A 22,368-nucleotide genomic window follows, 5' to 3' on the forward strand; every position below is an offset into this window, starting at 1 on the left:
TTGTACGTACTGTCTTTCCATAAAGAATTCTGACTGTATTCAGAAGGAATAGAAACCCTAGAAAACTAAATTTTGGGGAAGAACTCTTCAAAATCATAACCTCTGGAGATGTTCCTGTTGTATGGATTTAGGAAAAGAAGCATGAAAATGAGTTGGAAAGTAAGACTCTAGCTGTCAGCTTCCAAATGAATGGAAACATTTTAATTGAAGGGACATGTATAAATAATACCAATTATTAATATATAATTTTTTCTTATATTTTAGACTTCTTTTTCCCAAGTTCTTGGACCAGTGCTCACAAGGTATGTGTCATTTTTCTTGATTGTATGCTATACAGAACAAGTAGCTGAGCCATATGGCCAAATAAATAGGCTGTAAATATGTGTAGTCAAAGGTCATGGTAAACTTTTGGAGGTAAGAATCATCTGTGCAGAACAGACAATTTCTCTCTGCCTGTATTATCAAAAAACATGGGTGCATGGAGAAGATGTAAGAATCTATAGCTTGATGCATTCTGGTTGTCATCACCTGGAGGATGGGTTTCAGACAGCTGGGAATTAAGCTGTTTACCTTAAGCTGCTCTAACTTGTGCCGTGTTGCTAATCGAGTTGCCAGATGGATTGCATTTGATAGGAGAGCTATGTTTCCTCACTCCTCCCTTCCTTTCTTTGGGGAAATATGAGTAAATGGAGCTCTCCTTCCATTTCTCCTATTTTAGAAAGGAAAAGATGAGCTAGTTAGCTTGTTTCCCATATCCAATTCTTCCTGCAGCGTGGAGGATCCTTGCAGGTTTCATATGACAGAGCTCTTTTGCGAGTGCTCTTGTCTGCTGGTTCTGAGCTTTGTATTCATTTTTATGTTCTGACTCTAAAATGAATCATTTACTATATTGTCTTCCTTGTCAGAGTAGAGCAGCTGTTGGTGGGTTACCATTTTTCCTGACCTACCATCAATTAAGTAATTCAAGTTTCAGTAGCAAAAGCACCTTTACAGTTTTTAACAGTTGTACAGCGGATTCACGATATTAAAACAGTAAGTGTGTGTGTGTGTGTAAGAACATCTCTCTTCAGTCAGTTAATCCTTATTTTAGGAAGACCATGAGCTCAACCTGAAGTTGGACAGACCAATGATGCCGGAGATTTCTGTATGTCACTGTCAAACTGCGGTGTTATTGTGGTGTGACTTTCTGATCTTACACTCGTGTCTTCCCAAGTGAACTGCAGGACTGTAAATTTTTGTTTTTGTTAAACACCGTTGGCAAAGTAGGATGCTGCACTCTCTTCTTATGGCTATGTAGAGTCTACTGCTCTGTTTTGCTGCCTGAATTATTATTTATGTATGAAGAGTGCTCAAAAGAATGAAGCCCCTGAAACTGAAGTCATAAACAGGCTGGAAAGTTTGTAGGTGCTATTATATAAATCAGTGTTTTGTTCTCATTTGGAAAAAAATGGTGAACTGACCAGTAGGTAACTGGCATGATTATAGCCAAATTCGTCTTTGAAAGGATCAGGAGAATGTTAATAATGTACCAAAATACCAATAGTTTATTGCCTTTTGCTTTTATAGCAATTTTAAAAGTGTATGTATGCAGACATGACAGGGTAAGAACTTGTCGTGGTTCGAAGAATAGCTAGAAAATGCATAGGACAAGGATAGCTGCTCTTCCTGTGGTCCAAGTGCTGAAGGAAGAAAAAACATTGGGGGTTAGAAGAATGTTCTGGCAGCAAATTATTTCTGCATGTTGCAAGGTTTTGTAATCTAGTTCCCAGCTACAGATTGTGACATCAGATAGCCCAGAGGTCTGTTCATGTAAAGCAAATGGGTTCATGTAAAGCAAATGGGTTCACGTGAATAGAGGCCGTTTTTGTGTAAAAAGTTTTAGGAGCAAAACTACGCTTTGAACTGAGAGGTGGTACGCTTCGAAACTTTCCAGGCAAGTGTAGAATTGTATCACATGCATGGTGGAAGAAATGTAAACTGGCTTGTAATGTACGAAGCTTTTTTATTCCCCACCACCACCTTGTCCAAAAAAAATGAAGGCTTTTAGAGGATGTAGAAACCCAAATGCTTTTGGGCAGTTTAGCACCAAGTGTCCTATGTGCCTCTCACTTCAGAGCAGTTGGGAAAAGCTGGAGGGAATGACAGATCCAGCTTTATACAGCCCAGGGAATCCACTTCTGCCTATTGGAGAACGGAAGCAGTAGCAATATTTACTGAGACATCGACTTTGAGGGAGATTTGTCCCTTTTTTGTCTCGTGCACCCCCATATTGTGTTACTGCAGCGTCTGTGGGCCAACATTTTGTACTGGGCGTTGTGTAAGTGTGAAGACAAGATGTCCATGGGTATAGGTGCTTATGGATCAGTAAGAGCTTTGGGTGTCTACCTTTTACCTTGTCCTCATAATTATCTTGCAGATTTTTGGAAGTGAGGTTAACTTTTTGCTGCAGTTTTCTGGGTGTTTTCTGTTGTGTGGCTTTCTCTGTCCTGACAGGGACCAATTCATGTTCTCAACATGACATCACTTTACATGAGTGACATGCTCTGCTTGGAAAGCCACAAGACTAACAGAAATGGATGAGAATCCCAGAGAACTGATAAAGCCTTGAGCAGAGTCATTTGTCACCAGCATTAGCAGTTTTTTTCTCTGCCTTGCGTGCTTGTTCAAACTTTTCCAAAAGATACTGCTACCATCTGTGCGCTGTAGTTTACTTTTGTCTTTTGCAAATATGCCTCTTGCACAGAACTCTGAGATAACACCTCGCTAGTCTAGGGGCACGTTGGCATGTCGTGTTATATCTGAAGTTGTCTTACAGATCAAGACATCACTGTTGTTAAATATACCCATTGTATATTGGTAAGTGAAAGGGACATGTTATTTTCGTATGGTTTGAATCTGTCCCTGCTTCTTTGTTGTTTCTCTCTAACCTGCTATTCCCCAGGCTGCAAAGATTTTTCTTTAGGTGGGTGTACAGATAGAGAATTAAGCAAAACTAGGTCATCTTAAAAAAGCACCAGATACAGAGATAGCAGTGACAATTCAAACAGAAAAGTCCAAATTATTAGCTACTAAAGCTGTGTAGGCATCTTCCAGCTCTCAAACAGCTTTTTCGTCTGGATTACACCACCTGTCTGTCAATTCTGTTCTGTGGACTGTAGCCAGCTAACACAGGGCCAATTGCTGTGGGATGCTGGCACCTAAAAAACTTTTGCATAGGTGTGTGCTGAGCCGAAGCCTGCAGGTTCCACGGGCTTTTGTTCCTTGCAAGGTTGCGTGGGAGTTCACAGCGAGAATGACAGCTAGCGCCTGAAAGCTGTTCCCTTAGACAAGCGCAAAGGAAGCGGGGAGTGATGGAGAAACAGTATGGGCGAGAAGGATGAGACAAGATGATTTGGTTTCTGATTTGCTAGGTATCTTTATCCCTTGAGCCTTTTTCTTCTCAACTTCAGGCTCTGCCAGCTTAGTCCTTGACAATTACCTGTTCTCTCCAAGGCACAGCAATTCTAACTAACGTATTCTACATAGCATTTGTATTATACAGCCTAGTTATTGTTCCGTGCTAACTTTGCAGAAATTATAACAACAATTTTGATTAAACTTGACTTTTGAATCAATATTAAGTTTGGGGATATTAATAGAAAAAAAAAACACACTACATTTAGCATACCCGCAGTGTGGTGGTTGTTGATTAGCTTATTCATACTTTCCATCCTAATTTTATGATCTACATAATAATTTCAAGAATTCATGCGACTTTGAAATTCCTAAGCATGCTTGTTGTTCTTGAAAGAGGAGACTGGGGGAGAGAACAACTGCATATTGCATAAATATAGGTGTTTCTGAAACTGGACTGGAAACTTCTGTGGGGGATTAAGAAGCAAAAATACCAATGAGATGGGAATTTGCTCCTATCTTGAAAGGGTCAGTGATGCAAGTAACAGAGAGTGGGAGCATATGGTATAAAGGAACCCAGAACGCTTGGCAAAGACACTTCCATGTAAGGAAGCCTCTGCCTTTAGTATTTAGTGCACTCTAAATACTTCCGTAAGGATCAGGAATAACTTCAGGCAGCAGATGATGCTGTAAAGTTCATTATATATTCCTCTTTAAATAGTGGTGGGGTTGGGCTGGACTGTCCTGGCTCAGTCACTCATGGATAGCCTAGAGTATACTGTTGTCTCGCACCGTACTTGCAGATGCAGGATCTGAAACAAGCTGCACATCTTGAGCAGAGAAGCAGCGTTCCTCCTGCGTTCTGGACAGCACTGACATCCTAGGGAGACCTGAAGCAGCACTTCTTCTTGCTGAGGAACTGGCCTGTAATTCCTTCTGCTGTAGCCCCATCTTGATAAAACTGGGAAGTGGAGATCCTCTAATGTTCAAATTAGCCGGATGATAAAGCCGGTGCCTCACCTGGCAATCTTTCCTTAAAGATCTCCAGTGCCGAAGGCTTGACGGCTGTGATGGCTGCTGCATTACTGCTGATTGCCTTCAGAGTCATCTGCAGTAGCAGCAGCTGGTTCTCATTTAATGTGAAACTTGTTTTACACCAAGGAAGACAGCAGGTATCATGGGAAGACATCTTCAAGCCTGGTAAAATTTTTCTTTGAGAAGAGGAACTGCTTCCTCTGAAATCAGTGGCACTAGGTGCAGTGAGCAGTACTGTTAAGTCTGAAGAAGGAATTGCTTCTGGTGACGCAGCAGAGTCTCCTTGGGGGTTGGGACTCAAGACAAATATATATCCCATCATTTTTTGTAACTCTTTTTTTGTTGGCCTGTGGATTCAGATTTGCTGTCTGAAAACCATTTCAGGGCTTGTCTTTGATTTTTTTTCTTTATTTTTGAAACCCAACCCTTGTCTTGTATTTTGAAAGTAACAACTGTCAGTGTACAAAATACTGATTTTTCATATTTTTTTAAACAAGATGTTTAACCAATCTTTCTACACATTAGTATTTAAAGCCTCTTGGAAAATTCAGTGTTTTTTTATTAAACTGTCCCTTCTCAAACTGCTTCTAGCATGAATTGATTCTTTTGATTAGTTGATTCTTTTGATTGATTAATTCTAAATTACTTCTGTTACACCATCTGTCTAATAAAAAAGAAAAATATCTTGACCTGGCGTAGCTGTGTTCTGGCAAAGCAGGCCTTCCTCGTTAGTCAAGTCATCTTCAGTGACTTGTGTTGTACTGGTGGGATCATGCTGGGTTTTTTGTAAGATTGTTTTCACTGAAACATAAGAACCCCCAGAGTACAGCAGCCTGCCTCTTCCCCCTTGAGTCATATCAGTGTCTGAAAACGGTTGCCTCCTTCAGGAGCTACTATCCCTGCGTGTCTACAGGTTGTGATAAAACGGGCTTCTGAGCTGGCCGCTGTCTAGGTGCTGCTGCAAAATAGTTAACGGTTCTCTGTGGTTGTTCTTCGTTGTTCGTATCTGGAGTTAGATGGGCTTCTGGGATTTGCTGGGCAGGAAAGAGAAGAAAAGCTCCCTGCTTTTTTTTTTTTCCTTAATACCTTTAATGCAATGAGGTAGAGGCAAAATAAGAATAGCTGTTAAATCACTTAATTATTTGTTAGTTATTGTTGCGTACCTGACGTCTGTAAACTATCCTCTGTTTTTCTTACACAGGACTGGTGAGTAATGTGATTTTCACAAGTCACGCTACAGAGCAGAAGCATCCGCTCCTTATGCAACTGCAGAGCCTGATCCGAGCGGCAAATCCTGCTGTTTCGTTCATCTTGGCAGAAAATGGAGTTGTGACTAGGTAATGTTCATCACCATCCTGTATTTGTCACTTTTGGTGGATGGGGCACATGCATTTGGAAATCGTTACCAGAGCAAAACAAGAGAATATCATATACACAGGAGATGCAGGTTTTTCTTAATTGCTTCTCATGTAAAAGGCATCTTACCTTTACATTTTTGGTCATATGTAGGGACTAGGATATGTAAGTTTTTGTTTGAAGAATGTGATTACTGGTACTGTCATGCTGAGAGGATGCAGGGGAATACTCTAATTTTACTGTAGCTAACACATTCTGTTTTATTTAAGCAGCTTACAGATAGTGGCCATTTAACTGAGGTCATAAATTAAAAATCTTCATTTTTTATCTCTCTGTAGGAATGAGGATATTGAATTAATTCTCTCAGAAGGCAGTTTCTCAAATCCTCAGATGATGAGAGCTCGATATTTAATGTATCCTGGCTGGCAAGTATCTAGACTGAGAAATATTAAAACTATTTTTCTAATTAACTTGAAGATTAAAAAGTCTTACTAACTTAATTTAGATTTTTTTTTCCAGACTACTCATTTGGAACAGGCAATAGCTTTGTAAATCATTTTTGAAAGAGAGCTGATGAGTATTCGTAGTAGATACACAACTGCTTTCCTTTTAAGGGGAAAAGGATCCTTTCTGGACACCATTTAAATCAATGGCAAGATTGCTGTTGCTTTTCAGAAGAATAGAAAAGAACCCTCTGGGAATAAGCTGGGAAGGATTGGGATGGGTGAGGTCAATAACGATGAGAGTAATTTCATTCTGACAGCTATTCAGCCTTACTGGAATGAACTTGCTATGTCAGTCTAGCTATTAGCAGAACAATTATTCATAAAAAAAAAAAATCAGCAGCCTTATTGACAGTCTTGGCAGAGGCTAAGGGCCTGATAATAAGTAGTACCCAGCTTTTCCTTTAATACTGGGTGATATTTTTCATTGCTCAGGGTGCTTTGCACGTCTTGTTGCAGTTATCTGTGCTGTACCTATTTGGCAGAAAATGTAAACCTGACAGCCATTATAACTCCTGGCTGACTGTTTTCTAGTTAGATTTATAGTGTTGGAAGCATGATTTATCTGCAGCGCCCTGCCAGTCCTGTATGCATGTGTAGTTTTTGGTTGGAAATTTTACTCTAAATTGGGTTATGAGTAAGGCTCCTAAAATAAATTGGCACAAAGCTTGGAGTGTCAGGGCTGTTGGCAAATTGCATGGTGCTGAAGGAAAAGAGGAAAAAAAAAAAAAACAGTATTTAAAACTTTTGGACAGCAGTTACTGCATTTGATAGTATGTAAGTATAGTAAGTAGATAATATATAGGAAAAAAAGCGTAGCAGCAGAAAGAACATCAAAATGAATCCCAAGCTCTTTGAACAACCTCAGACTTTAATATTGCACTTTCATGAATTTCTTCGTAGAGGGGAAAAAAAAAGCTTAGTGTTTTTCTTCCTGTGAGGAAAGCTTACCTGTAGTGAAATAATGGATGTTCTTTTTAAGAAGTCTGTTAGATGAAAAGCGCAAGTGTGTGTGTTTTCTTTGTTGAAAGTGTGTGTTTGTTTTTTGCCTTAAGGTATGAAGGCAAATATGGAGCTGGGTCTGTGTTTCCTCCAATGGTTCAGATCTGTGTATGGTTTAATCGTCCTCTAGAAAAAACACGATTTGTGACCAAATGTAAAGGTACAAATGAACTTTGACTGACTTGATTTAAATCCAGGTATAAAAGGCTGAGGAACAGAAGGGAAGGAAGACACTGACGTAGCACAGTTCTTTAATTACCGTTGAAGTAAACATTTAATTGAAAATTCAGCTTTCCTTCCTTAAAGTACAGTAAATGACCTTTAGAATCTCCTCTGGAAAACTGACCTATGACTGTGTTCAGATGAAAATCTAATTTCATTTATAGTTTCTACAAGCTGAGACAGTTATCTTCATATGTTTGCTTTTTTGTTTAATTCTGTTCAGTAGTGTTGAAACACAGTTTGTAAGTGAGCATCAGCTTCTACTCTGCATGCCAAACAATTCCTTTTAATTACTAGAAAATAGGCTCAACTGTGTGTCAGGCTGCTAGAGTAGATATATAATCATGCCTTTCCTTCTTTCCATAGCAAAACAATGTTAAGGAGCACCATTTTACTTTCCACACACAGTGTAAGCGTTCAGTATGCCAAACACGTTATTTCCCACCTAACCCCTAGAGAAGAAATGAGAGCGTATAGAAACGTTTTGTAGCGGGAGCTACGGGGGACACTGCAGCTTTTTCCCCCAAAGCACTAGGATGTGGATTAGAGACCTGTAGCGTAGGTCTGATGAGAAGCTACACCAAGGAAAAGAAAAATAAGTGAGATAATGTTGTCTGTCTTCCATTTCAAACAGCAATTAAGTCATTGCTCAAGCCAAGTCCTTTTTCTGGAAACATTTATCACATCATGGGCAAAGTTAAGTTTTCAGGTAAGAGGAAAATGCTTCTGCAGTTCCTTGTGCTTGTATTGTGTGTGCTATTTGAAAACTTAATTTTTATGTACTGTAGTCTGTCTACACCGTTGTGTTGGTGTTAAATTAGATTAGCAATTATCAAGACATTCTTTTCTTCTGTCTTCTCCTTGTTAGATTCTGATAAGATGATTGAAGTCTGTCACAACACATCATCTAACTCACTAAGCCTTGTGCCTGTTCAGGAGGGGCCAACTCCTCCTGATGCAAGAAACGATAGCAGAGATTGCAGCAGTCAACAGGAGTGCTTCCTTGTGTTCATTGGCTGCTCTCTTAAGGAAGAGGATATAAAAGATTGGCTCAGAGAAACTGCAAAACAGGTTCGTGGACATGCTTGCTTCTATTTAGTGTAATCTGTTTGGCATTTCCTGACAACAAGAGGAGAAATAGGAGTATCCTGATGAAACATTTTTTGTTAATCTCCTTTCTCTTCTACCAAGGTATTAGCGTTCCAGAGTGTAAATGTATTTCAGAGAGGACTAACAGCTTGCGAATGTGTATTGTTTTAATACCTGCTGCAGCATATTCATGGATTGATCTGCTTTTGAATACTGGGGCAAATGGAATATGTCCAGAATAAACACAAAATGATTAAGCTGAGACATGATTGCCCGAAGCTAAAATGTAGTATGAAATAAATCTTGAAGTACCTGAATGCTGTAATGCTGAAAACTTGTTTTGAATCACTAAATTAAACCTCCTTGAGAGTAACCAACTGAAATGGAGGGTATAGCTTTTTCATTTTTTCATGCTTAATTTGTCAAGTGTACAGCTGCGTAAGACTTCATGTATTCCTGCATGGTTAGCATACGTATGCAGCAGAGGTAGGGAACAGAGGATGCCCATGAGTAGTCTAGAAGGCACGTCCTGCAGCTGTTGTCTTGCTAACTTAACACAAAGACTGGCACAGCCTGACCAGGAGTGTGGGATGAGCTGGTTTTCTTGTACTCATCCAAATAATACCAGCAGTTTTGCCAGGTTCTTGGGGTTGTGATTCAGAAATATACTTGGACAGGAAATGTTGAACCATACAAATTGTTTATTTTAGCACTTCAGTTGGATTCTGAGCCTGTGGTTCCAACTCTGCCCTTTTATGATGTCCATTTTGGAATATTAGTTAATTAGAGATACTTATAATTACTTTTTTATGGCTTAGGATTTGCATAGTGTCTCTAGAAATTTGTGTAGGAAGGGAAATAATTTTTGTGCAGGTGATTTTTGGAGCTGTTTGTAAGGATCTTCAAGTTCTCACCTCTGTGTTAAGTTGTGCAAGTTGTGTTACTGCAAGGAAGTATGCATTTGCCATGATGACATTACTTGCTGTGTATATATCATATGGGTAATATAGGTAGACAAATGCTTTTTGCATCTAAGAAAGCACTATATGGAATACTATTTTAATTTTATGAAAGCTTGCAACTTGAAAGTAAAGGCATATCTCAAATGTGAAGTGTTTCTTCTTTGACCAGGTCAGGACTACAAGTAGTCTTCCTTAAGTCTCTCTAGTCATGGCTAATTGAGAGTTTCATACTTCATGTAAGAAATGAAGTATAAAACCTTTCAGACTAAAAACTAGATTATTTTTCTGTCCTAGTGCCATTTTTTTTGCACTAGAGTTGTATTTAAATTGCATTGTTTAAAATACTTCTAGAATTTGTCATCTCTAGTGGTGCCTTATGTAAGATGATTTGGTTTGTGCTTATGTTTTCAGCACATATTTGTGAGTGCCTTTGTGTAATGCAATAAGTCTGAATAGAAATTAATGTTTAAAATATATGCTTCTAAAAGATTTACTACTTTGCTGGGCTTGAGCATGGTAGCATGTGATCGTAATTTCACTGCCTTTTTCCACATTTCCAAGGAAGAACTTTTCTGTGTTTATTTTTTAACACAACTAAACTGTAATGTCACATCGTCACTCAGTAGGTATATAACTGGGGTCTAATTCTTTCTACAGAAACCTCAGAGGAAAGCCCTGAAGACCAGGGGAATGCTAACCCTTCAGGAAATAAAAAACATTCACGTAAGTAGAACCAATTAATAGCAAGTCCTTTTGGCTAATTTTCTTAAATATCCATTTGTATGATAGAGCGCCTCCCATATCTGCCATGACAAGTGTGCTGAGCACTAAATTATAACACTTACTGTCTCTTTATATACTCAAACCACAGCCAAGGCTGTCCAGGAGGAATTTACAACATAAATCTTGGTATTGTGTAGGCATTTATCTCGGGATGTTAAGTGAGCCTTGAAAAGCGGATGTGTAGGATGTTGGCCATGCATACTCCTGTGGTTGGTTTAATGGTCGGCTTTCCCCATCTTTTTCTCCTTGCTCTGTACCGTGCAGGTTGTCAAATACAAACTAGGATCCCAATTGCTTACTCCTGCCCCAATAACTGACTCTGGGTTTTAAGAGTTGGGGTACTGAGTTTCTCATGGCCATGAGTGTTGCAGTACATAACTCCTTTAGTCTATACAGATCTTTGTCATATGTAGATGGGTCATACTGTCTTTCTGGAGTGCTCCTTTATAGCCACGTGCCATAACTTCCTGCCTGCTGAAGAAGGTGTTTTTTCCTATTTAAGCTTGTTAGGACTGTGTCTAAGCAATTCTGTTGTAAATGCTTATTGTGTGGTATATATTCTTTCTTAATTTAGGTAAAACGCCATTTGGATCCGCTTCCAGCTGGTTATTTTTACAATGGGACTCAATTCGTGAATTTTTTTGGTGACAAAATGGATTACCATCCGTGTATCCTTTGAAATGCATTTTTTGGTGAAGGATTGGGTAGGCTACAGGCTATGCAGATCTGAAACGTATACTGTCAAAGCAGGTGATACGCTGAAGAGACAGTTTGATTGTTAGGTAGTAATGTGAAGTGAAAACTTTTGTTGCTTGAATCTTTGCGTGGTTACTTACCATTTAAAGCTTACTATTAAAACAATTTTTCAGAGGTATGATCTAAGAAGTGGTGTAGAACCAACAAAACAACCCTAAAATTGCTGTACATGATCTCATGCGAAGAACGATTTATGGACCACAGCTTGTCAAAGAAATATTTTTCAAACCCAGTAGTTATATAATGTTGCTTAATTCTTGGTTATGACTGATAAAATTTCCAAATGGATGTAATTTAGTGTGAATGCATGTGCGTGCACACTGAAATAAAAGCAGTCAGGGTTGGTTTATGTTTTACTACAATATACTTTTTCTGTTGTCTATCTTTGTGGTGCAGCTCAAGTTAAATGATTGCTCCCATTTTGTAACTTAGTATGATAAAAACAACTTATTTGATGCAAAGTAGAAATGTGAACAGTGTCCAGAAGTAGTGGAGGTGCAGTTTTTGTAACTGCTTTTTAAACTTAAAGTAAAACCTTATTTTAAAACTCCTTCAGCTGAGCAAGCAGAATGATTTACTTATCTAATTGTGCTATGTATTTGTTCGTAAATGCTCTGTCCTTACTGGTTGTCTTCTCTGGTTTTCTTTCCAGAGCCATGTTGATTTTATACAAATATATATGTTACTTAAACCTGAATGTGTTTTTGTTTCTGGCGCAAACTCCAGAGTAATACTAATGGTCCAGTTTACTCCTGTTCTTCTTGTTTCCATACCTTTCTATTGTTTTTGCCTTTGTTTTATCACTGAAATTTTAAATCTGGTTTGATATTCTCAATTTGCTTTTTACTTAACAAAAATTGAAGTGTGTTCTGTTCTGGAATAAGAATAGATTTTCACTGCTCTATGGGACAATGTTGATTTTAAACCAGCAGACCTCTGGCTGCTGGGTAAACTCCTAGTTACGGTACATTGGCAGAAAATAGGGTAACAGTGAACTTCATCTGTGCTCTTCACTAGACCACCAGAATCCTGGTGTTTGGAAGTAAAAGATGTATGTGCAGGCACTTATGGCTGTTTTGTGTTGGGCAAGTAAATTTTTTCAGACTTGCACTTACCAAAATAGCTATAAATATCTGCAAACCTGCTGTAGTTTTATTGTTCTTATATTCTTCCTTATGGGAAGCTCTTTTATTCCCCAGTAATAAAAAGTAGCTGTGGTTAGGTCAGGCTGTGGTAATCTCAGAAGGTAATGCATTGAATTTCTGTTGGATTTCTATGAATCTATGAATTTCTGCTTTCAGTAAGTGTTCCTGAACTGGCAGATCCTTCAGACCTGTTTGCTCTTTTGTAACGAATGCTATTTGCACAAATGTTTTTTTCCTTAGTTTTTCAAAATCAGTAATGGACCAATTCATGAATGATTACTTGGAAGAAGCCAACCGGGAAATAGAGAAGTACAACAGAGAATTAGAAGAACAAGAGTATCATGATCTCTTTGAGCAGAAGACATAAGCACATGTATTCTGTGGATTTCTGAGCTACCTACTGTCAGTAACCAAAAATGCTGTTGTCCTTGCTGGTTAACTAGAAAATTTAAGTGAAATGTCAGTTTTCTGCACTCCTTTTAAAACTAAGAGATCATTCCTGTAAGGTTGGCATTTTTAATATGGTAACTGCTTAGTTGTTTGTATTGTCAGGTTTGCTTCCACTTCACCTTAATTCCAGACTGTAAAAAGTGTCACCTGGAATCTCTGGCTAGCAGTGGAAATTTCTTTAAAAGAAGAAAAGCAGGAAAGGTTTATTTCCTACCAGGTCAAAATGCAAGCATGGGTTTGGTCCATTGTGCAGATGGTCAAACAACTTTAATCTCTTGATGTCCCCTGAAACTTGTTGCACAGGAGCGTAAATGAGCAGTGGTATACTTCAGTGTGTGGGATTGGGGGATGTTCCTAAAGCGAGAAATGGGGGAACGTTCCTAAAAGCTCTGAAGAGAACCTAACGCTACTGCTGTTAGGGTGTTCCCAAAGCGAGAAATGGGGGAACGCTTCAAGAACTCTGAAGAGTACCTGATCCTGCTGCTGTAAGGGTGTTCCTAAAGCGAGAAATGGGGGAATACATAAACCTCTGCTCTTTTTCTGAGGGGACAGCATGTCTCAAACCTCTGCACAGTTTGAATCTGCGGTCAAAGTTCTGACTTCTTAAAGAAAAGATGTTTATACATTTCAGGGTGAAATGAGATAGGTGGAGATCTCTCTCTTCCCGGTGGTGTTATAGCAATTCAGGTCATATTTTCTAGAATCTGTAACTTGTGATTCTTTAAAGGATTATCTCTGAAGGATTCTTACTTCAGTAGTAAAAACTAAGCAGAGCAAGAAAAGGGGGAGAGTATGAAAAGCCAGGATTCTTTAACTAAAGAATTGCTCTTTGTGAAAAAGACTCACTTCCAAAGGTAAAAAATATCAGAAGATGTACTTGAAATAGGAAAGGAGTTGTTTGGGAAACTTTCAGAAAAATTTGCACACAGTAACATCTCACTAAACTGATACACTAGGTTTTAATTACTTGCACCAAAACCTTTACAGTTACTAAATGATACTGTAATAGGAATTTGGGCAACTTGTCCTGTAACGTAATTCAGTGCAATTTTAAGTGAGACTTCATAGATCACTGACTGAAGGATTACGTGGTACCCCAGCAGCTACTTAAACATAATTACTGAAGGCTTATTGAATAAGCAGATTATTGTAGCGTGCTATGTGTTCAGAATTTAGTCAGGTGAAAAAAGTCCAAGAGGGATTTTGATTTCCATATTCCTTTTTTTTAGGAATAGTTCAATCTTTTAATAAAACTGCTGCCTTTCTTTTTGGTCAGATGTATACAACGCAGTAAGAAATCGAATGATTTGTTACAGTATGCTTTAAGTACATAACGTGTTCAGTCTCTTTTTGCGGGAGGAAAATGAGATTTAAATCCTGCCGTGAAACCTAAGGCTACATACAGTATTACGCCTTATTTAAGAAATATATTTTTTACCTTTGGAATCCGAGATGGCTGAAACTTCAATAAGCCTGTCAAAAACTGAAACGCCTTGTAGGTAGAGTTTCAGTTCGTGTTGCTACTAGCTGGCTTGGTGCCCGTGCTGCGATGGTGATGCAGTACGGATGTGGAATTCCAGGTGCTGCAGACTGGGATATAGGTGTTGATAAGGTTTCGTTAATAGCTTTCCTATTAGATTTAAAAAGCTGTCTGAACTTAATTTTTTGTTTTGCACACCACGAGACTTTATAAACTACTTGTATCCTGTTAAATTTCATTAAAAGCCAGCGATTAGTTTGTGTGTCTAGGCTTTTCGGGGTAACCCTTATTACAGGTATAGAGCATCATGATAAGGCTCGTGAGTTTATCTATGCATGGCTATACTTTAGTCTTAATTTACTGTAGTGCCTGGTAGAGAAATGTAGCTAGCAGTGGATTTGGGGGGCAAGCAGGTGTTTACAAGCTAAGTACAGTTGGCTGCATGAAACTATATATTGATATCAGACCAGGATTATTAGAGTGCAGAATTCTGGAGGTAACACTGCAATAAAAGGGGCATTAGGAAATTCTTACCAAGTTCTAGTTCTTAGCCAATAAACTTAGTGTAAACCCCGCGTGCTCCTTCCCAGTACAAGTTATCTAATCTGCAAAGCCATATTTCTAGGATAGCGGTATGACTACGTGATGTCAGGAGAAACACCATTTGCAGAGCCGACGGGCACTCCCTTGATGCTTTGTCTCAGCTTGCAAGTCAGTAACGGTGTAGTTAAGTGCAATTGATTGAACGATAGATGAAGATACTGTAGCTTATTTTGCTCTGCTGAACTCTTTTTAAGAACTCCAATTTGTGCAGCTCTTGAAAATAGCTGTTGATGGGGCTAATTCAGCTGGGGCTGGCGTAGCAGCTTGCAATCCCAAACGCAGTGCCTCATGAACAAAAAGGAAATAAGCATATCAAATTGGCGTGCTACTGTGCAAATTGAGGTGTTCTCTAAAAACTGCATCAGAAGAGCTCTGAACAAAGGCCTAGTATACTTATATACTGTACTGCATGCTATATGGTAATAGCTGTGTATTTTGAAGACCTTTCACCATACTGGTACTATTTCAATTAATCTATTTTGGTATTGAAATAATTTGATTACCTCAATTTTTTTTTAGTTTTTAACTGTGACTTTAAAAGTGAAAAATTACTGAAATAGTGAAACTGTGACAATGGTATCCTTTAAACATAGTAGTGCCTTGCAGACGGTGCCATTTATGCACGAAGCATAGCGTAAATGGCCATCGTGGGTTGTATTGCTTGCACCCTCTTTTTTTAAAGGAAAAAAACGGTTTTGGTGAAAGGACTTAAAATTAACCTAGCGAAGAATATTAGCACAAATGGTTAAACTGTTAAAAGAAAACTCTTTGAGGACTAAAACGTATAAATGCGTGATGCTGCTGATAGTTTAATAGCAGTTGCTGATTCTTTTGGAGTTACTTCTAACAGTCAGCAGCACTTTTTTTTTCTTTAGAAGAGCGTAACTTTTGTACTCTGGTCAGAGAGATTTATACTGTGTCAAACCCCATCTGTAGGGCAAGCTGCTTTCCTCGCTGTTTTGAAGTCGAGGTAAGGATTGAGTTAAAGATCTAGTTTTTGAAAATTTTTTAGCTACTGTAATAATAATAAAAAAGCACCATTTCTAAACCACAAATGTTTGGATACAGAAAAAGTGCCATTACACTGTTCCATTATGTTTTACTGTATTTTGACAATTGGTAACAGTAACTTTGTGTCCAGACATTTCTGAGATTGGGAAGAAATGCTGAGAGTCCTCAAGGGGTTTACGTGCTTTGCTGACCCTCATGTTAGCAGGTTGTGGTGTTTTTTTTTTTCCCCCTCATGGAGAATGAGTGTGATCAGAAGTTACTGAAGTTATAGGGAGAAAAATGTGATAAACTTAAGAGAGGAACACTTGCAACTTGGACTGCGCTGCAATCTCGGAGTATTTTATGGTAAGCTGTGCAATTTGGTCTTAGTCCGATTTTACACTTTGCAATTAATGACTGATTGCAGGGAGCATTTAAGTTGCATGTAGAAGTTCTCTAATAAGTTTCTTTTATTATTATTTTTTAATTGAAACTTTTCTGAATTTGCACAGATTTAAGCTCTGGAATACTTTGGTATTCTTAAAAGGGAAAAAAACGTAACTAGTATAGTGAATTGTGAACTGTGAGTTGTTAGAACTGCATCGTTGATCTAATTTTAGATTGTTTAAAAATGTACCTCAGAAAGCTAGTGAGAAATTGCTTCACTTTTACACAAGTTAGATACTAATGTAACACTTCTCACTTTACAATGTGCCAAAATTCACTTTTATACTAGTTCTCAATGCTTTAATATTTGCAATTTTAAGTTAAAAACTTGTATTTACAAACACTACTGTAACTTCAGTTAAACTGAATTGTGTGATTGAAGCTTTTTGCCTATTGTATTTATTACACAACTCGATTCAATAAATATAAAATTACCTTTCCATTTATTTTTGTATTGTTTTACATGTTTATACCTGCAGTTTGTGTGACTTTTACACTTGTAACTCAGATGTGATGGAAAGAACCAATAAACAGTCTCCATCTGCTGTCTGTCTTTGACTTCTTTAATAAGCTCATTAAGCTTGAATTTTTAATCATTGAAGTTTCCTTTCAAAGTATATTATTTTTCTGAGCTCGCAAAGTGAAGAGAAATACACAAGACCAGAAAGGTGACTCGTTCATATTTAAATTAAAATCTAAAGATTTAAAGAAATTATATTTTTCCAAGCTGTTATTTTATCTTTAGACCCTCTTACATGGAATTTTAATGGGGTAAAATTTAAAACCAGTTGTAGGATGAAGGATGTTAATCGGCTTCATTCCTGTCATCTCAGTCCTTCAGCAACTATACTTCACTGTAGTTGTGTATACATGAATGCAAGAGCTAAATCCTGCTCCCTGTACTCATAAACGAGGGAGCTGTTTCAAGATCACCTGCTGTTGATCTGAAATCAAGCTGCCATTGAGAGGGCAGTCCCACCTTACCCTCCTTTTGCTGCTTCAGTCTCTGAGTGGGAGGCTGTGCATTGGTCAGGTCACTTTGCTGATTAAACTGAATCTGCAATGATTTGTCTCAGATTGTCAACACTGCTGCATTTTTATTTTTTAGGATAGTGTTTTGTTTTTTTTCATAATCAGTTCTAAAAAAAAATAATAAAATGTTAAATTCAGCCTGTTTTGCTTACTGCAGGCGTGCACACAGAAATGGCAGCTTCTGCTGCATCGTCCTTTGACTAAAATCCAGCACTTTACCCTTGTTTTGCAGCTGGCTTTGGGAAGCATGAACTCTTCCACTTGCAAACGCAGTTGGACTGCATCCACTGCTTTTGAACTGCCGAGTCCATTCCTTTGACTTGCGGTGCACGCTGTCAACACAGCAGTGAACAATTTCCCCATCATATATTGATGGTCTGAGAGAAGCAGCGGTTAACAATTCAGTATCAGACTGCAGACCCCACAAGATCATTCCCATGTTAATTTTAGAGTGTTTGGGCCCTGTTCTTAACTAATGTGGGCATAAGCTTTCATCGCAAGCCTTTGGGCTATGTCTTAATGCTGGCCGAGCAACTAGGAGAGTTTCTACCATGCCTTACAGTGCCGTTGTTCTTAAGACATTCCTCAAATGCGGTGCAGTTGCTGAAGGTCAATGCTTCCTTTATTACTTTTCTCAAGTACCTTAACAGCCCTTTCTCTTGAGCATAAAATGGAACTCTGGGATAAGTGATGAGCTGTTTGTTGACTGGGAATTTCTGGAGATGACTATCCCAATACCGAAGTATTTGGCTTTTTTCCCTAGGAAAAGCACATCCCTTACTAGATCCACTGCAACTGCTGGTGGTGGAGACCGCTGGCTTAACTGTGGTCCCATCCATGAACATACAGAAATAGAAACATTTGAACAAATGTTCAAATAGAGGAAAAATCTTTTTTCTCTATCCCAAGAACCCTTAACTTAAAACTTTCAGAAAATGGTGGTGACAATTGATAGGATCTGAGTCATGCGATGCCCCAGTGGTGCTTTCCTGGGGAGAAAAGCTGGGGTTTCTCTCTGCTCCTTTTGCCATCAATCTCCTAGACATTTACCAACACAGCTATGCAACCCAGAGAGATTCAGGGTGTCTGTGAAAGTATTAAGTTATATCACCAAATCTTATAAGAAAACAGCGTTTGGGGAAATTTCCTGGTAATTTAACTTGGGAATCAAAATAATCTGACTTGGGAATCATCTCTTCTGTTTTTGTATTGCAGGATCAGAGGAGATATCCTGACATCTGTGCCTTAGCAAAAATAAAGTGCAATAATAGCTTTGAGAAGGGGAGTACACAAAACACAATTGTTTTATCTGCTCCCGTTTTTGAAAGCCTTTGCCAACCTCTGGGGAAACTGGCCTTGCAGTTTCCACTTGCTGCCCAACCCCTTTGCCCTTTTGTGAGGACCTAATCTTCAGCTCTCTTCTTCAGGCTGAGATGGTTGAAATGTCTAGTTATTTACAGCCAAAACTTCAGAGGGAGAATATGCAACACATAAAATGTCTTTTTATAAGCCTGTAACTTCTGCTGTCTCCTTTTTGTAGGAATGAAACACAGAGGTCAAAGCCTGTCCCTTCTCTGACCTAATTCCTGTAAGGGGCCATGCAGGTGCATCCTTTTTTTTGCCTGGTATAAGTGACTTACTTTTCTCCCCTGCTTCATTCTCTACTTACCCTGGAACAGAATCAAACTTGCAGTCTAAGGTATATTTACTCTTCTCGCACTGCCATTTAGCTTCAAGGATGCGGTTCAAATCCCTGTTCCAGTCCCCCTAACCTTAGGGACTGTCTTCTTTCCTTCCCTCCCTGTGAAAGGAGGATCTGTGAGCACTGCTGTGCATCTCCCTGCTCCAACCTCTGCCCCTTCCTTTTCCTCTTCAGGCAGCTCATTCCATCTCGTGTAATCTGAAGATTAGGCAGCACAAGCTCCATCTTACCTCCAACAGCCATGGGTGGAAGGGATGCACAGGTGGGTGTCCTAGGAGCCGCCAAATATTGTCTGGCATGGTCCTCCCGAGGTTGGCAGCCTTGTCCCCCTTATCTTTGACTGTTCCCCATCAACCTGATGGGTTCTCCTCCAATAATTCCTTTTCGAGGCAAAGGAAATCTGGAAGATCTCATTTATCTGGACTTGGGCAATACGTTTGTTGTATTTTCAAGTTGAGAAGCTGTTAAATTGGAGGCTAGGGGAGGTTGGTGGCAGAGTCACAAGGTCAGGCAGGAACAGGCTGGGTGGCAGTGGTCAGGGGTGCAAGGAGAACGGGGCTGAGGGAAGTTTGTTTGGTAGAGCACATGGGGAGAAAGTGCTGTGAATCTTTTATGAATGATCCTAATCATGGCGCTTTATATAGTAAATTTACTAAGGAAGAAGAGAGGAGAGTTACATAGAGAGGATGGTCAAGAAATGCTGGAGAATGAAGTGGAAAACCTAAAGGTAACGCTGAAAACCGAGGTATGGATAGAGGGACTTGAGTTCCTGTCAGATGAGCAAGAAAAGCTGAACGTGAGGCTGGTGCAAAGCACCTCTGACAAATACCTGTAGCTCACTGGGATAGCCTGGGCTCTTCTGGTTACTTGTGCTCTGAAAAGAAAAACTCCAGAAATGATCCAGGTGGGTGAAGCAGGAACATTGCATTCCCTTCCTCGTAGGCGTAGGCGAAGAGCAAAACCCTCAGCTAATGTAAAGCTTGAAATGCTTTGAAAGGGTATGGTTAATGGGGTGCCTGCTATATGAATTTCATTGCCTAAAAGAGATGAGCTAGGTTTCCTTAGCCAACTCTACTCATATCCCTCCAGTCGTGGATTTCGCTGCTGCTCTTGGCTCCCTCTCACATTTTGGGGAGTCTGGTAGGATCTGCAGAGGTTTCCAGTTCTGCTTGGCTTTTCATGAGCTCATCCACCTTCCAAGGTGTATGGATTTGGAATTTCATAGCCTACGTGTCTGCGGACAAATAGTGCCTTGTTAGCTTCACAAATTGCTAGCGTAATTAAAGTAATGAATTCACAACAGGAATTGCATGAAAATGGAGCGCTTGTTAATTGAATAGCCCTGGGTTCGGCTCCTATTGTACACTTTCAACAAGGTGCTTGTGGGATCTCTCCTATTGAATTTGCTTAAAATAAACCTTCATGCTAGTTTGATGTCTTGGTAGGAAAGAAAACACCCAGTGGGCAAGGCCTGGAGGATTTCAATAGCTTTTTATTGCTCCAGGACAGACAAAAAAAAAAAGAAAAAAAGGGGGGGGGGGGGCATGGAAAGTAAAATCTGAGTGACCCATTCATGGCTAGGAAATCATTAGGCACACAATGTATTGTATAGATCGCTGTAAAACCGCCCGACACGAGTAAAACAGGAAATTTATAATAGTTAAAATTGAGCCTTCAGTTAACCCCACCAAAAATCTTCTATTTTTCTGTGTTATCAAAGTTAGTTCAATATTTGCTTTATATACATCCTGTTCCGGACTTTGATTCCTCTATATAGCACACCTTCCTGCCTTCTAATATCTGATTTATTACATAACCATTTTTCTTCTGAAGCTTTTGCTTCGCCTGCTTTAACTCTTTATCTTGTCAGCTCGAGAGCTGCCTCTGTCCTTGCCCCTCCGCTTGCTTCGTGAAGCCCTGGGGAAGGAATAATTGAGGAGCTGGCAAAGAGGGGCGGCAGGGTCTTCTGGAGAGGGAGACAGAATAGTTGGGGTGCCTTAGGGCTGATTTAAGGGAGCAACAAATCAGGAATTGGGTGGGTTTGTCCTGAAACCAAGGGACAGCAAACATGCAGGGTGTGCTCAGCGTCGTGCTGCCAATGACTGGCGCCTCATATTGTAATTATAGGAGAGAGAGCAGGTCCGTCAGCCTCCTCTTTCCTAAAACCTGATGTAGGGTACCAAGGCTTTGCACCCCCTCCTTACCCTAGCGCTGGGTTTGGCACCGCTGCCCTCCCGATGCTCTGAGGCTATTTGCAGGCTTCGCCACGCCGCGGGGAAACGGGGAGGAAGCGCTTTGCTCGAGGTCAGAGGGGATGTCACCAGCAGACGGGGAAGGTCCCAGAGGCAGGTTTGATGCCGAAAACTATTGAAAGATGTGTTTCCTGTGCAACAATAGGGAATTTTGTCGTATTTCCCCATGGAACCTCTTGAGATAAGGGCCGAAGTTCATCCTGTACCAGCAGACACATCCCTTCTCCCTTTGTTGGCACGAAGAAGAACACAAAGAATTTACAAATTGCAGTGCCTCCCGTATGCCTCACGCTGTCAGAGGTGACCTGCCCCTACTCAGCCTATTCTGTTCCAAATGTACCACCAGCATGACATGCATCTGCCTGACATGCATCCCCACGTGCACCGGTAGCGATTACCGATGCTATTTGATGTTGCCTTGGTGGGAACAGAAGATTTCTGCTTTGTGGTTTTGGAAGAAAATGAAGAATGCTGTTGCTGGAAGTGGATGGTCCTGAGTAAGCCAGAAAGAGGAGGCAGCAGCAAGGAAGCATCTTCACATCCTCCTGTGCCTCCCCACTGCCGATCGAGCCTGGGGCAGCGGTATGAGGGTGGCTGGCTCCACCTTTCTGCTGTTTATTGATGTGTCCTCAGTGGTGGACATGGCTCACCTCCCTTCCCTCTGCAGAAACAGGTTAGCTGCGTGAGCCTTGAGCCCGTCCTTCAGCCCCAGCTCAAGTTGGCCAGGAGCTCCCTGTGGTCACTGCAGATTTGCATCTTCAGGAGCTGAGGTTAAATAACTCTTTGAATTATGCCAGTTTTTTTTTTTTTTCTTTTTCCCCCCCAAAATAAATCTGCCAAAAGACTATGTTGTCCCCCTGATCAAAGATTTGCCCCTGGCAGCAGGATGTGGTGATGACACAGCAGGGCTGATAAGAGAAATATCTTCTCAAAGCAATGATTCACAGCTTTCTTCTCTCTGGCTGCAAGAGTAGAGAAATCATTTTAGAGGAAAAGTTCCCTAAAATAGGCAAGGGAAGCAGGAAAGGGACAACTGCACTTGGCTGGTCTGTGCTGCAGACTGAAAGCACTGCTCCAAAGCAATTAAAATACAGATGTTTTTGGGTTGGCTTGGTCCGGAAAGGGTGCCCCTTCCAATAGCTGCTGTCTGTTTGGTTAAGTTCGGG

The 22,368-nt window shown here is 39.9% G+C and overlaps 1 protein-coding gene across 4 annotated transcripts in view; it reads left to right on the forward strand.

Moving 5' to 3' along the window:
• The window catches only part of DNAAF9 (dynein axonemal assembly factor 9), a 74,723-nt gene extending 57,962 nt beyond the window's left edge, over positions 1-16,761 (forward strand). For 3 of the 4 annotated variants that reach the window (XM_066997069.1, XM_013182288.3, XM_048081561.2), the window contains exons 29-37: positions 265-302; positions 5,630-5,765; positions 6,123-6,209; positions 7,343-7,449; positions 8,146-8,220; positions 8,380-8,582; positions 10,220-10,285; positions 10,920-11,013; positions 12,501-16,761. In XM_066997069.1, coding sequence (XP_066853170.1) covers positions 265-302; positions 5,630-5,765; positions 6,123-6,209; positions 7,343-7,449; positions 8,146-8,220; positions 8,380-8,582; positions 10,220-10,285; positions 10,920-11,013; positions 12,501-12,613 — 919 coding nt within the window. In that variant the 3' untranslated portion in view covers positions 12,614-16,761. Of the gene's footprint in view, positions 1-264; positions 303-5,629; positions 5,766-6,122; positions 6,210-7,342; positions 7,450-8,145; positions 8,221-8,379; positions 8,583-10,219; positions 10,286-10,919; positions 11,014-12,500 lie in introns of those variants that run through there. The other variant, XR_007170048.2, reaches the window with a different exon arrangement.
• The last annotated feature ends 5,607 nt before the right edge of the window (positions 16,762-22,368 follow it).

The sequence above is a fragment of the Anser cygnoides genome, chromosome 4 (genome assembly GCF_040182565.1).
Source record: "Anser cygnoides isolate HZ-2024a breed goose chromosome 4, Taihu_goose_T2T_genome, whole genome shotgun sequence".
Classification (NCBI taxonomy): Eukaryota; Metazoa; Chordata; class Aves; order Anseriformes; family Anatidae; genus Anser; species Anser cygnoides.